The sequence below is a fragment of the Dipodomys spectabilis genome, unplaced genomic scaffold, assembly GCF_019054845.1.
Source record: "Dipodomys spectabilis isolate Male_0828 unplaced genomic scaffold, ASM1905484v1 ptg000158l, whole genome shotgun sequence".
Taxonomy (NCBI): Eukaryota; Metazoa; Chordata; class Mammalia; order Rodentia; family Heteromyidae; genus Dipodomys; species Dipodomys spectabilis.
The window spans coordinates 4,373,478-4,389,312 of record NW_024870835.1 but is presented as its reverse complement, the minus strand read 5'-3'; the positions used below and the strand labels follow the sequence as shown (position 1 = coordinate 4,389,312).

Below are 15,835 nucleotides of genomic sequence, written 5' to 3'. Positions count from 1 at the left end.
TCTTTTGAAAAACCAAAAGGGATACTTTTGAATTCCTGTTTACTGGAAGGCACATAATTCTCATTTTTTAATGATTCTTAACTTTAATTTTTTTAAGAACAGTGCTGAATATCAAATCCAGAGGTGACTGGCTTCACATTTTATGATTCATAATGACTTTCTATTTAATGATGTAGAAAAAAATCCTGCATATTCAATCCTATTCTATTTAATCATGTAGAATAAATCTTACATATTTATTTTAATTTTTTTTTAATTTTTTTTTTTTTTGGGTCCGGTTGTGGGGCCTGAACTCTGGGCCTGGGCACTGTCCCTCAGCTCTTCAGCTCAAGGCTAGCGCTCTACCACTTGAGCCACAGCGCCACTTCCGGCTTTTTTCTTTTTGCTTATGTGGTGCTGAGGAATCGAACCCAGGGCCTCAGGCATGCAAGGCAAGCACTCTACCACTGAGCCACCTTCCTAGCTCCTAAATCTTACATATTTAATATATTTAATCTTATATATAATGGATATCCAGGAAAAGGATACTTTAAGAATTGTTTTGCTTTTTTAAAATTTTGTTTTAGTTTGGGTTTTTGAAATAGGGGCTCATTATGTAGTTAAAAGATTGCCTGCCTTGTCGGGCGCTGGTGGCTTACACGCTACTCAGGAGGCTGAGACCTGAGGATCGCAGTTCAAAGCCGCCCGGGCAGGAAAGTCCATGAGACTCTTATTTCCAATAAACCACTAGAAAAACCGGAAGTGGTGCTGTGGCTCAAGCAGTAGAGCGCTCGCCTTGAGCTGAAGAGCACAGGGACAGCGCCCAAGCCCAAAGTTCAAGCCCCACGACCGACAAAAAAAACAAAAAAGATTGCCTGTAACTGGCTGTATACTGGCCTTATGCCTTGGCCAAGTATTTTGATTATAGGTATGTATTACTCTTCCTTTTTCCCATCCCTTTTCCTTTTCCCTTTCCCTTTCTTTTCATCCTTTTTTCTTTTCCCTTTCTGTTTCTTTTCATTCTTGTTTTCTTTTCCTTTCGCTTCCCCCACTTCATATATCCTAGTATTGTTTCTGTTGCAACAATAGTGGTTTTATTAATTTTGGTTTTCAGTGATATCTTCAAGGACAGTTGCAGAGAGAGTGGGTGGGAGTGTCCTTTACATTATCAAAAGTATTGTAGCTTTGGTTCCCTCCACCCCCGTCTTGGGGCTTGAACTCTGCCTGAGCACTGTCCCTGAGCCTTATCACCCAAAGGCTAGCTCTCTCCCACTTTGAGCCATAGTGCCACTTCCATTTTTTTGGGTGTTAATGGAGATGAGAGTGTCACAGGCTTTCCTGTTTGGTCTTGCTTTGGACCACAGTCCTCAGATCTCAGCCTCCTGAGTAGCTAGGATTATAGGCATAAACCACCTGCACCCTGCTTTGTAGCTTTGCTTTTCCTGAACCATCAACTATTACTCTCTGACTTTCTTCCTTTGTTGGCAAGAGGGCTTAGTGAAAAAACTGGCTCATCATAATCACTTTTAATATTTAATGTTATAATATCTGTTTATCTTCAGGGGAAGGCAAAGTGGTTTCTTCTCATCTACTTACACAAACTTGAAATGATAGCAGCATTGAAGACTTCCTAATGCCAAACAAAAATACTGTGGCTTTTTAAAAGAACTAGTGAAAAGAATTCAACATCTATATTTGAATTATAGTTATAGCCTAAAGTTTATAGCGAAAGTTTAATGTTGAGTTAGATTTTTTGAAAGTTATTCCAGGCCAAACTGTAGTATTGGCTGCATGTGGCATAGGCAGAGATGACCATGTGCACCATTGCTCTGAGTGAAGGTAGGCTGATCTTTGGGCCTGATTACCTCACTGCACCTCAAGGACCCCAGGCTTCCCGTGTGGGCCTCAGTGCCTGCTCTGCTTCATGCTTCGTTTTGCAAACACTTGATTGTAGAAATCTAAACCTTGTGAAGCTTTACTGTTTCCTTACTCCTTTCTTTTCTTTTAGTGTTTCCAACCATGTTTTGCTGTTTTGTGCATATAGTTGTTCAGTAAATGTAGGGTTTTGGCTTTTCTTGTTTTTGTGGGTCGTGCCCTGAACTCTGGGCCTGGGTGCTGTCCCTCAGCTCAAGACTAGCTCTCTACCACTGAGCCACAGTGCCACTTCCAGCTTTTTCTGTTTATGTGATGCTGAGGAATCGAACTCAGGGCCTCATGCATGCGAGGCAAGTACTCTTCCACAGAGCCACCTTCTCAGCCCCTGGATTTTCTTGGTTCTGGGATCACACTCAGGCCCTTGTGCATGCTAAGCATGCATTTTTCTTAATTACATTTTCATAAGCATACTTTTTTTTTTGTTGTTGGTCCAGGGGCTTGAATTCTGGGCCTGGCCCCTGTCCCTAAGCTCCTCAGCTCAAAGCAAGCTCACTCTATCTCTTGAGCCACAGTGCCACTTCTGGTTTTCTGGTGGCTGATTGGAGATAGGAGTCTGCCAGACTTTCCTGCCCTGGCTGGCTTTGAACCACAATCCTCAGATCTCAGCCTCCTGCGTAGCTAGGATTACAGACGTGAGCCACTGGTGCCTGGCTTAAGCATACCTTTTTTTTGTTGTTGTTTTTTGTCGGTCGTGGGGCTTGACCTCTGGGCCTGGTTAAGCATTCGTTTTAATTTAGCATTTTTTGTTTTGTTTTTTGAGACAGTTTTCATTATATGGCTCTGGCTTAAACTTGCCACAGTCCTGCCTCTGCCTCCTGAGTGTAGGGATTACAGAAATATGCTACCGCATCTGGCTAATCATAGTATTTAAAATTTTTTAAATTGTTATAATGAGGATGATGTACATAGGGGGTATGTTACATAATTATATATATATATATATATATATGTTACATAATTATAGGTTTTAAATAGACTCTTAAATAATTAAAATCTTTGTTTTTTGTTTTTTTTTTTTTTTTGGTCCGTTTGTGGGGCCTGAACTCTGGGCCTGGGCGCTGTCCCTCAGCTCTTCAGCTCAAAGCTAGCACTCTACCACTTGAGCCACAGCGCCACTTCCGGCTTTTTTCTTTTTGCTTATGTGGTGCTGAGGAATCGAACCCAGGGCCTCATGCATACAAGGCAAGTGCTCTACCACTGAGCCACCTTCCCAGCCCCAATAATTAAAATCTTTAGTTGACACTTAGGAAAATAAATTTCACCTTTTTGTCTTTTGTGAAATTTCATTTATGTTTTACAGTGGGGTTCCAGTGTGTTTCTGTGTTACAAGAAGTCTGTGCCTGCTTCAAATGCATTAGCATATAAAGCTGGTAAGTGAATTAAAGATTTGTCTCTTTACTGTAGATAGTAGTCCATATAAATTGGCCTCAGAGAGGCAAAATGTGTTCCATTATGCCATTTATGTAAGTACCTATTCATAAAATTGAACTGTGTATAATTTTACAATGTAGGACAAGTTTTCTTAAATGTATTATCTACTATAAGTTATACTAATATTTCCTCTTCCCCAGTACAGTATTAGTTAAATTTAAACTTTTACCCAAAGCAGCTTATGTGGAATAGACATTCAAGTTTTTGGTCTACACTTACAGATTTAACAATGTAATGAAAAAATACTTATTCTCTGACCTTTTATATTTTGGAAATCAGAAAGGTTTCAAACTGCTTCTTTATTTCTTATATATTTCCTTCTCTTATCTTTGTGTGTCTGATTTGAAACATATGCTGCTTGCCATGAAAGGTGGACTTGCTTCCTTTCTCTCTTGTTGCAAAGAATCAGCTATATGAAGGAGAGGAGGCCTGAGAAACTTGTCTGCCATGAAGGTTTTGAGAATTCTATCGCCACATTCTTACCGCACAATAGAGTGTCAAGGGCTGTAAAGATTTAAGTGTGACCTCTACATCCCACTGGTATGGTGGGGTAAATCTGAAAATACAGGTATGCTCCAGTTGCAAATAGAAGAGATACTGGAATCCTTTTTGGGAAATGAAGCAGTGCCAATTACTTTTTAATTATGCACAGTTTTTGAAATGAAGGAAAGTCAGGAAAACCCATATTTGAAAACTTTTGTCTTCATAAAATATTTTTGCCAATTATTTAATTCATAATACAAAAATAATGACAAAGGGCTGGGAAGGTGGCTCAGTGGTAGAGTGCTTGCCTTTCATGCATGAGGCCCTGGGTTCGATTCCTCAGTACCACATAAACAGAAAAAGCTGGAAGTGGCACTATGGCTCAAGCGGTAGAGTGCTCGCCTTGAGCTGAAGAGCTGAGGGACAGCGCCTAGGCCCAGAGTTCGGGTCCACGACCGGAAAAAAAAAATATCGACAAAGACTAATGATAAAAATTTAGGGTCATAGCTGGGCGCTGGTGGCTCACGCCTGTAATCCTAGCTACTCAAGAGGCTGAGATCTGAGGATCGCAGTTCAAAGCCAGACCGGGCAGGAAAGTTCATGAGACTCATCTCCAATAAACTGCTAGAAAACCGGAAGTGGTGCTGTGGCTCAAGTGGTAGAGCACTCACCTTGAGCTGAAGAGCACAAGGACAGCGCCCAAGCCCAGAGTTCAAGCCCCACGACAAAAAAAAAAAAAAATTAGGGTCATTTTAAAGTATGATGCTGTTAATACGGCTGTAATATATCAGTTGTACATGATTCCCTAGGTTTTGGGGGAAGGGAATTGGAGGAGAGATATCACTTAAACAGAATTTGCAAAGAGAAGCTTTATAAAAGTATTTATGCACTTGGTAGGAGACACTTTATATACAGACTTTTGGAGACTTAATTTGAACTCTGAATTCTACCACTTGGACTTGGAAGTTTTTAACCTGGGAGTGGTCCTTGTATTGGTGACATTTGAGTTGATGAGTTGATGTGTGGCTGTTTTGATCAGAAGGGGCTTATTTATTACTGTTTTTAGAGTGCTTTCTGCTCCTGCCTCCCTGGCCTCCATCTCCAGTTTCCTTTCATTTGTTTATGTTGCATGTTTCTCATATACTGCTTTTATCTCAATACAAGTATAGAGGTGTTACAATTTCTCTTGCCTTGGCATTTTTTTCATTAGTACACATTCCTTCATTTTTTTTCCCAAAGACTAACTGAAATAGTTGATAAATTATGTGTATATTCTTAGCCGTTCTTCACAGGGTGTTGGCATGTATAGAAAAAAGTACACTTAAGATTGGTAATCAGGATTGATTAACTAGAGAATATTGATTTACATTTTTGTTATATTTCCTTTGAGATAAGCCCATGGGCAATATATAAAAAAGTAAGTTTATTTATTTCTGCTATAGTCAGAGGAAAAATGGGTTTTGAAAGTTTACACAAATGTTTCTAAGAAAATTGTTATTACAATATCCCCTGCCAATATAACTTATGAAAAAGTGACTTTTAAGGGAAAAGTTGTCACTGTCTTTTTTCTCTAAAAGGTTTAATATTTAGGTATCCAGAAGATGACTATGAGTCCTTCCCACTCCCCGAATCTGTGCCTCTCTTCTGCCTTCCTTTGGGAGCCACTATTGAATGTTGGGATCCCCAAACCAAACATCCACTTCCAGTTTTTTCAACTTTTGTCCTGACGGGTTCTTCAGCTGAAAAGGTACATCTTTGCCTTAGTGACTAAACCTATTTTGTCCATGTTTTTAATCCTATACTGTGATTCATTTCATATAATATTTATTCAAATCTTGTAAGTAGGGCTGGGAATGTGGCTTAGTGATAGAGTGATTGCCTTGCATGCATGAAGCCCTGGGTTCGATTCCTCAGTACCACATAAACAGAAAAAGCTGGAAGTGGCACTGTAGCTCAAGTGGCAGAGTGCTAGCCTTGAGCAAAAGAAGCTCAGGGACAGTGCCTGAGTTCAAGCTCTAGGACTGGCAAGAAAACAAACAAGAAAAAATAAAAAACAACAAAAAACACAAACGTATATGATATTCATAGCAGTGTTATTCACCATAGACAAGAGGTAGAAACAATTCGTGTTTATCAGTGGATGCATGAGTAAAAGAAAGTGGTAGGTCCATGCAATAGAATACCATTTAGCCTCTAAAACGGTTGAAATTCAGATATATACAGCAAATTGGATGAAGTTTGAAAACATGCAAAGTAAAATAAGCAAGACACAAAAGGATAATATTATACGATTCCACTTATAGGAGGTACTATTAGAATAGGTAAGTTTCAGAGACAAACAGTAGACTAGATTAGCAGTGACTTGATTGGAGGTGGGGGAATAGAAAGTTATAAATGTAAAGGGTAAAGAGCTTCTCTTTGGTAGAGAGTGATGGTAATGATTGTACAACACTGTGAAGTTCAATACTGCTGAATTATGTACTTAAAATGGTAAAAGTGCCTTTTTTTTTTTTTTTAACCAGTCCTGGGGCTTGAACTCAGGGCCTGAGCACTGTCCCTGAGCTTTTTTTGCTCAAGGCTAGCACTCTTCCATTTGAGCTACAGCGCCACTTCCAGCTTTTTCTGTTTGTGTGTTACTGAAGAATCGAACCCAGGTCTTCATGCATGTACTCTACCACTAAACCACATTCTCAGCCCCTAAGTTTTATCTTGTATGTATTTTACTACAGTAAAATGTACAAACAAGTGTTGGTTGAGTGAGGACATTAGAGCACATTCTGTAGTGAATGCTAAGCAAAAATACACTATATGGTTGGAAAATGAAAATAAATGACGAGATAACTGTCTATATGTTATATGCTTGGATGTGTAATTACAGTGGAAAAAATGTAGAGGGATTTAGATCAAAGTCTATCTCTGGGATGGAGTTTTGAATAAGAGTTTTAATTTCCTTTATCTGTGTGATATATATCATAAGAGATCTTTTTACTTTTTGGCAATATTCGGGTTTAAAATTTAGTGCTTTGTGTTTCTTTTTTTTTTTTTTTGGGGTCTGGTCGTGGGGCCTGAACTCTGGGCCTGGGTGCTGTCCCTCAGCTCTTCAGCTCAAGGCTAGTGCTCTACCACTTGAGCCACAGCGCCACTTCCGGCTTTTTTTTTTTTTTTTTTTTGCTTATGTGGTGCTGAGGAATCGAACTCGCCCTCATGCATGCAAGGCAAGTGCTCTACCACTGAGCCACCTTCCCAGCCCCTGCTTTGTGTTTCTTAGGCAAGCTCTCTATCACTTGAGCCATGCCTGTGGCCCTTATTTTATATTTAGTGAAAGTAAAAGAAATGACTGGGACGTAGCTTGAGGTATAGCATTTGCAGAGTATACGCAGTCCTGGGTCCAATTCCTAGTAGCACAAATGAAAAAACACCCTGTTTATGGTATCATACATCTGTAATCCAAGCTCTACTTGGGAGGCAGAAACTGAGAGGATAGTATTTTTAGGCCAGCGCCTGGGAAAAAAATTGGTGAGACCCTATTTCTACCAATAAACCCAGTGTGGTAACACAGCTCCCAATTGAGAGGAAAGCATAGGTGGGAGAGTCGAAGTTCTTACCTAGACCAGAGGAAATGCTCTATGAAAAACAACTAAAGTAAAACTGGGTAAGGAGCGTGGTTGGGGAACTTAATTTTTAAAAACAAACAGAATTCTGTTACTTTATAGGTATATGGAGCTGCTATCCAGTTTTACGAACCCTATTCTCGGGAACTTCTAACAGAGAAACAGCTTATGCAGCTGGGCCTATTGACACCTGTGGAGAGAAAAATGGTCATCAAATCTATCAATTCAAACAAATGCATTTGCTTATTGTCACATTGGCCTTTTTTTGAAGCTTTTAAAAAATTTCTTATGTTTATCTACAAGCTCTCTGTGTCTGGACCACATCCTCTTCCCATTGAGAAGTACGTGTAATGAGTATAGATAAGAGTGCTGTCTGGTGGGAAATTGGAGGTGTAAATACATGTTTCATTGTTTTACTTATAGCTCTGAAGTTGAAAGGGCAGGTAAGTCATACTCACCCTGCTTTATACTTAACTCCCTTTGCTAATGATTGACTGTGAACTTAAGAGTGGTGCTATGATGTCCAAATATAACTCTTCTGAGAATTTTGGCTGAAAAGTAACATAAAAATTGTATTGCATATATTCTATTTTCTTATTCTCTAATAAACATGACATACTCATATACTCTCCAGACAAGTGGCCAATCCAAGTTCTAAATATAAAATATCTTTAAATTGATGTAGACATTAGTAAGGGTGAGCTAGTTGATGTTAAATGTAAAGTTTTGGTCTTAGTATGCAACACAATTCTTATTTTTCCTCAGTTTGTAATTCTCTGTCATAAAAATCTTTTGTAAGAAAAAAAAATAAGGGGCTGCAAAGGTGGCTCAGTAGAGTGCTTGCCTTGCATGCATGAGGCCCTGGATTCGATTCCTCAGCACCACATAAGCAGAAAAAGCCAGAAGTGGCTCAAGTGGTAGAGCGCTAGCCTTGAGCTGAAGAGCTGAGGGACAGCACCCAGGGCCAGAGTTGAAACCCCACGATTGACAAAAAAAAAAAAAAAAGTGAAGCCACTGTCCTTTCTAAGCTTTCTTATTTCTAGTATTCATTAACATTAGCAATTAGAAAACTTTTGAAAAATTAACATTCTGTGAAGTTTATGAGAAGAAAATCTGTGCATTTGATCAGGATTTCATATAAGATTACATCTTGCTGTTGGGAGAAGCTTAAGAAACGTGCTCTTTCCCTTCCTTCCTTCCTTCCTTCCTTCCTTCCTTCCTTCCTTCCTTCCTTCCTTCCTTCCTTCCGTCCGTCCGTCCTTCCTTCCTTCCTTCCTTCCTTCCTTCCTTCCTTCCTTCCTTCCTTCCTTCCTTCCTTCCTTCCTACCTTCTTTCGTCGTGGGGCTTGAATTCTGGGCCTGGACACTATCCCTGAGCTCTTCATATCAAGGCTAGCCCTCTACTACTTGAGCCACAGCACCACTTCTGGTTTTTTGGTGGTTAACTAGAGATAAGAGTCTCATGGACTTTCCTGGCTGAGTTGTCTTTGAACTGTGATCCTCAGATCTCAGACTAGTTAGTAGGTAGGATTATGGCATGAGCCACCTGCACCAGGCAAGAAAAAATATTTCTGAGTGGGTAGGTGGTTATCCAAAGGTAGTAAATCTAGAATTACATTCTGTATTAGTTAATTCTTTTTTTTTTTTTTTTTGTCTGTCATGGGGCTTGAACTCTGGGCCTGAGCGCTGTCCCTCAGGTCTTCACCTCAAGGCTAGTGCACTACCACTTGAGCTACAGCGCCACTTCCGGTTTTCTGGTGGTTTATTGGAGATAAGAGTCTCATGGACTTTCCTGCCTGGGCTGGCTTTGAACTGTGATCCTCAGATCTCAGCCTCCTGAGTAGCTAGGATTACAGGCGTGAGTCACCTGCGCCCGGCTCATGTATTAGTTAATTATGTCACAGTTAGTTGGTGTCTTGTGGTGACCCTGTTAACCAGGGCAATAAAAACTAACTTCTTTCTGTATGAGAGCTGTTTTTTTAATTTTTTTAAAAAATTTTCCTGGTGATTACTGGGAGAAATCAGTATAGATTTTGAATCAGTGACTATATATAAGAAATTTAGTGGTCATTTATTTAGATTAAGAAAATTCTTTGAAGTGGGACTGTGGCTCAAGTGGTAGAGTTCTAGCCTTGAGCAAAAGAAGCTCAGGGACAGCACCCAGGCCCAGAGATCAAGCCCCAGGATCAACAACAACAAAATAAATAAAAATTCTTGCAGGGTACTGGTGGCTCAAGCCTGTAATCCTAGGTACACAGAAGGCTTAGATCTGAGGATTGCAGTTCAAAGCCAGCCTGGGCAGAAAAGTCCTCATGAGACTTTTATCTCCCATTAACCACTCAAAAACTGGAAGGGGCCCTGTGGCACAAGTTGATAGAGTACTAGCCTTGAACAGGAAGAAGCTCAAGGAAAGCACCAGGCCCTGAGTTAAAGCCCTACAACCCCCCCCCCCCCCCAAAAAAAAAAATCTACCCTTATTCATGAGTTTTAAATAAATAGACTTGTCATAACTTGGATATTATGTAGTGCTTTTTGTTTTCTTTTTTTTTTTTTTTTTGTCAGGGGGCTTGAACTCAGGGCCTGAGTGCTGACCCTGAGCTCTTCAGATCAAGGCTAGCACTCTAGTCCTTTGAGCCACAGTGCCATTTCCAGTTTTCTGGTAGTTAATTGGAGATGAGTGTCATGGACTCCTGCCTGGGCTGGCTTTGAACCCAGTCCTCAGATCTAAGCCTCCTGAGTAGCTAGGATTATAGGCATGAGCCACCAGTGCCCGGCTGGCTTATTTCCTTTTGAGATAAGTTTTCACTATGTAGTTTAGGCCGACCCTGGACTCACAATCTTGCCTTAGTCTTCTGAGTACTGGGATTATAGGTATATGCTACCATGCCCAGCTATAGTGATATTTAAGATTTGTTAAAATCCTTGATAGAGTTTATGAAAGTAATTATGTTTTTTTATTTCATAATCTTTCCTAGGTACATTTCACATTTTATGCAAAACATCCCTTTTCCTTCAGCACAAAGACCAAGAATACTTGTACAGGTAATTAAAAAGAAATGTACTTTGAGGGAGTTTTGCATGCATTTTATTCCAGTCATTAGAGAAAGGATTCTCATAACCCTTTGAGGCTAACTAGTATGCATTCATTATGTTTTTAAACATCCTGTATTTAATAGCTTTATTGGGGAGCCTTTCTTATGGAATTTTGGATCCCTGACCTAAAGAATTGTAATAATGGGGCTGGGAAGGTGGCTCAGTGGTAGAGCGCTTGCCTTGCATGCCTGAGGCCCTGGGTTTGATTCCTTAGCACCACATAAGCAAAAAGAAAAAAGCCGGAAGTGGCACTGTGGCTCAAGTGGTAGAGCACTAGACTTGAGCTGAAGAGCTGAGAGACAGCACCCAGGCCCAGAGTTCAGGCCCCATGACCGGACCTCCCTCCCCCCCAAAAAAAAAAAAAAGAATTGTAATAATTTGTTGTTGTTGTTGTTGGTCGTGAGGGCTGAACCTCTGGGCCTGAGTGCTGTCCCTGAGCTCTTCAGCTCAAGGCTAGCACCCAACATTGTCATCATAGTTCATAAAGCCCATTCATAACCTTACGTAGCTAATTTTAGTAATATAAACTCTCAGGTTATGTTATGGTCATGTTCTTAATATCAGAGTGACAAATATCAGTATGAAATAAACTGTGGTTAGGAGAAACTGAAACAGTCTATAGAAATTCTCACATTATCTGGAGGGAATTCTTTATTTTTCTCTGTAATAAATGGCAGACCTCAAAAAAATGCAGGGAGGAAGGGTAAACAAATGCAATTGTACTATTTGGTATACACTATATGGAAAATGACCTATATAACTTGTGGGCAGAGATGAGAGGGGGGAAACTGGGGGAAAGCAAAGGAAGGGTAACATTGTCCCAAAACAGAAATCTGCTCGTTGCCTAACTTATGAAGTGGCAACTCCTCTGTACAATACCTTAATAATAACAAAATTATATTTAAAAATAAATAAATGGAGCCGGGCACCGGTGGTTCATGCCTGTAATCCTAGCTACTCAGGAGGCTGAGATCTGAGGATTGTGGTTCAAAGCCAGCCCAGGTAGGAAAGTCCGTGAAACTCTTATCTCCAGTAAACCATTAGAAAACTGTAAATGGTGCTGTGGCTCAAGTGGTAGAGCGCTTGCCTTGAGCTGAAGAACGCAGGGACAGTGCCCAAGCCCAGAGTTCAAGCCCCAAGACCAACCAAAAAAAAATACATATAAATAAATACATATATATATATAAATGGGAGGTCTTTCACCTAGGTGGCTCCTACCTATGTAATCCTAATTCCTCAGGAGGCTGAGACCTGAGGATTGTGGTTCAAGGCCAACCCAGGCAGGAAAGTCTGTAAGATGCTTATATCCAGTTAACTACCAAAAAAAATCAAAACAGACCTGAGTTGTGGCTCAAAATGGTAGTGCACTAGCCTTGAGCAAAAAAGGTCAGGGACAGTGCCCACACTCTGAGTTCAAGCCTGCGATTGGCACCAAAGAAAAAGAGGCAGACCTATGTAGATACAAAGCTTGTTACATACATAACTTGCTAAGTAAGATTAGTATAGGATGAACAGGTCTGAACCTATTCAGAGATGTGATTCCATGGATTGCTTGCTTGGATAGAAAAGTTGCTGAATTTTTTTTTTTTGGTCAGTTGTGGGGCTTGAACTTAGGGCTTGGGCACTGTTCTGAGCTCATTTGCTCATACCACTGTGAGCCACAGTTCCACTTTTGGTTTTTGAGTTGTTAATTGGCAATAAGAGACTCAATGGGAACTTTTCTGCCCAGGCTGACTTTGAACCATGATCCTCAGATCTCATCCTCCTGAGTAGCTAGTATTACAGGTGTGAGCCACTAGCACCTGGCTTGCTAATGTTTTACTTCACATTTTTATACTACCTCCTTTTGGACAGTTTGCATACTCTCTTTGAGTAGCACTGGTGTAAAGAAGCAAGCTATTTAATACTTTCTCTAAGATATCTACATTATATATGATAGGATTGAGTCAGATAATTGTTGATCTTGAAAGTAAGTGGAGAAAATATTAATATATACAAAACAACTACCAAATAAAAGTACATACTAGTCTAGGGAGGAAATTTGAGATTTGTCTAAAAAAAAAGTTACTATAAACATTTTAAGTAACTGAGTTTTAATCAGTGCAGTTACTTAAACTGCATTCAATCAGATCTCAAATTAACCTTTAAAAAGAATACAAATACTTTTAATTGTTTACAAATACCTCTAAGTAAATACAGGTATCATTTTACATATTAGTTTCAAAAGTAAGTCTTGCTACTTATTAAACTATTTTCCATTGATCTGAATATTTAGATTTCAAAAATGGTTTTGTTAAATTACCTTTTTGTTTCTTTCAGCTGTCAGTTCATGATGCATTAATATTATCACAGCCTGTGTCTACACCTTTACCACTAAGGTAATTTATGGTATTTATTTTTCTCTTTCTTTGGGGATGAGAGTGCCAGGAATTTGAACCCAAGACCTCTTGAGTGTCCAGCACAAACTCTTAACACTGAGCCATAGCACCATCCCAATTATTGGTGTTTATCGTACTTTAAAATGCTTTAGGGGTTACAATGTCAGAGTTAAGTGTTATTTTGCAAACTAGGTAAGGCTATTCTAAATGTTTCTAAGTGTGGATATATGGAATAATTCTCTTTTCTTTTCATATCCTTCCTTGTCCCATATCTAGTTCATAACTAATGTTCAAAGTGTACTGAATTTAATTAGGCAGATACTGTGAATCTACTTACTTTTCCTCACATACATCATTAGTCCATACTAGAATGTCTGCCTACCTGTACTGCTTTATTATTAATTGATCCTTTTCCTTGCCTTCAATTTCTTCCCCCTTCCTTCCTTCTTTCCTTCTTTCCTTCTTTCCTTCTTTCCTTCTTTCCTTCCTTCCTTCCTTCCTTCCTTCCTTCCTTCCTTCCTTCCTTCCTTCTCTCTCTTTCTTTCTCTCCCTCCCTCCCTCCCTCCCTCCCTCCCTCCCTCCCTCCCTCCCTCCCTCCCTCCCTCCTTCCCTCCCTTCCTTCCTTCCTTCCTTCCTTCCTTCCTTCCTTCCTTCCTTCCTTCCTTCCTTCCTTCCTTCCTTCCTTCCTTCCTTCCTTCTCTCTCTTTCTCTCCCTCCCTCCCTCTCTCCCTTCCTCCCTCCCTCCCTCCCTCCCTCCCTCCCTTCCTCCCTCCCTCCCTCCCTCCCTTCCTTCCTTCCTTCCTGTCTGTCTTTCTGTCTGTCTTTCTTTCCTTTGTCATGGGGCTTTAAGTCTGGGCTGGGCTGGGCACTGTCCCTAAGAGCTTCAGCTCAAGGTGAGTACTCTACCACTGGAGCCACAGTGCTACTTCTGGTTTTCTGGTAGTTAATTGGAGACAAGAGTCTTAGGGACTTTCCTGCTCAGGCTAGCTTTGAACTGTGATCCTCAGATCTCAGCCTCCTGAGTAAGATTACAGGCATGAGCCACCAGCGCCAGGCTTCTTTTTTAAATTTTAAATTATTGTTATTATAAAGTTGATGTACAGAGGGGTTACAGCTCCTTCACTACCACCACCACTACTACTACTTTCTTTTCCTTCCTTCCCTCCCTCCCTCCCTCCCTTCCACCTTCCCCCTTCCTTCCTCCCTTCTACCTTTCCTCCATTCCTTCCTCCTTTGCTATACTGGGGCTTGAAGTCAGGGTCTAGACACTGTCCTGGAACTTACCTTTTTTTTTTTTGGTCTATTTTTGGCGCTTGAACTCCGGGCCTGGATGCTGTCCCTTAAGCCTCTTTGTGCTCAAGGCTAGTGCTCTACCAGTTGAGCCACGGCAGTTCTTCCAGTTCTTTTTTGTTTTTGGTTGGTCGTGGGGCTTGAACTGTTGGCCTGGGCGCTGTCCCTGTGCTCTTCAGCTCAAGGCGAGTGTTCTACCGCTTGAGCCACAGCGCCACTTCAAGTTTTCTAGTGGTTTTTATTGGAGATAGGAGTCTCACGGACTTTCCTGCCTGGGCTGGCTTTGAACCGTGATCCTCAGATCTCAGCCTTCTGAGTAGCTAGGATTACAGGTGTGAGCCACTGGTGCCTGGCTTGTGTCCCTTACCTTTTACTCTCAAGACTCTCATTCTGCCACTTGAGCCACACTCCACTTCCAATTTTTTGGAGATAGGAGTCTTATAGTTTTTCCTGATCAGGATGGCTTTGAACCATGATCTTTAGATCTCAGCCTCCTGAGTAGCTAGGATTACAGGTGTTAACCACCAGCACCTGACTTTCCTCAGTTCTTTATCTTTCTTTCTTTCTTTCTTTATGGTTGGTCATGGGGCTTGAACTCTGGGCTTGGGCGCTGTGCCTCAACTCTTCAGCTCAAGACGAGGGCTCTGCCACTTGAGCCACAGCACCACTTCTGGCTTTTGCTGTTTATGAGGTGCTAAGGAATCGAACCCAGGGCCTCACGCTACCTTCCCAGCCCGGAAATAATTTTTAATACAGTGGTTTTATTTATTTATTTTGGTTATGGGGTTTAACTCTGGGTGCTGTCCCTAAGCTTTTTTTGCTCAAGGGTAGTGCTATACCACTTAGAGCCCCAACTCCACTTCCAGCTTTTAGGTGGTTAATTAGAGAAAAATCTCACTACCTTTCTTGCTCAGGCTGGCTTTGAATCTTGATCCTCAGATCTGAACTTCCTAAGTAGCTAGGATTATAGGCTTGAGCCAGCAGTGCCTGGCATAATGTTTTTTTTTTTTTTTAAATTTTATTTTATTTTATTTGAGAACATACTGTACAGAGGGGTTACAATTACATGGGCAGGATAATGCATACATTTCTTACCAAGCATTGCAGCCTCCTCCTTTGTTTACCCTTCACCTCCCTTCCCAGCCTCCCCCCTCCCCCCCACCCAATCATACCCCCCCTCCCCCCCCCACACTGACATTGTAAAGCTGGTTTTGACATGACATTTTGTACTTCTCATTGTTGCAACAGGTCCACCTGAATCCTTAAACGACTTGTTTGTCCCCGTCTCCTCCACATGTTATACTGACATCAAATATAGTGAAAGCAGGGGTTACACTGTAGGGGAGGGACATACAAAGCAACAAAGAAATAATCTTATAAATGCATTAGAAACACATGCATGAAAGAAACAAAAACATTAAAATACATATTTGAGGGCTCGTTTTCCTAACATCACATTCTCTGACTTTTTCTGCTTGACTCATACCTATACTAGATATTGCAAATAAGGGAAACCATGGGACCTATGTTTCTTTTGGCATAATGTTTTTAAGAAGTTTCAATTGATCATGTCTGTTTATGAATGCAGTGCATCTTGATTACCATCACCCTTCTCCCCATCTCTCAACCCATTCAT

At 40.7% G+C, this 15,835-nt stretch overlaps 1 protein-coding gene across 4 annotated transcripts in view; it reads left to right on the top strand.

The window, feature by feature from the left end:
• Positions 1-15,835, top strand: part of Dennd4c (DENN domain containing 4C) — a 114,436-nt gene that overhangs the window by 20,123 nt on the left and 78,478 nt on the right. For all 4 annotated transcript variants that reach the window (XM_042692878.1, XM_042692879.1, XM_042692876.1 and 1 more), the window contains exons 4-8: positions 3,215-3,284; positions 5,406-5,575; positions 7,542-7,780; positions 10,414-10,480; positions 12,851-12,909. In XM_042692878.1, the coding sequence (XP_042548812.1) occupies positions 3,215-3,284; positions 5,406-5,575; positions 7,542-7,780; positions 10,414-10,480; positions 12,851-12,909 (605 nt within the window). The remainder of the gene's footprint in view (positions 1-3,214; positions 3,285-5,405; positions 5,576-7,541; positions 7,781-10,413; positions 10,481-12,850; positions 12,910-15,835) is intronic.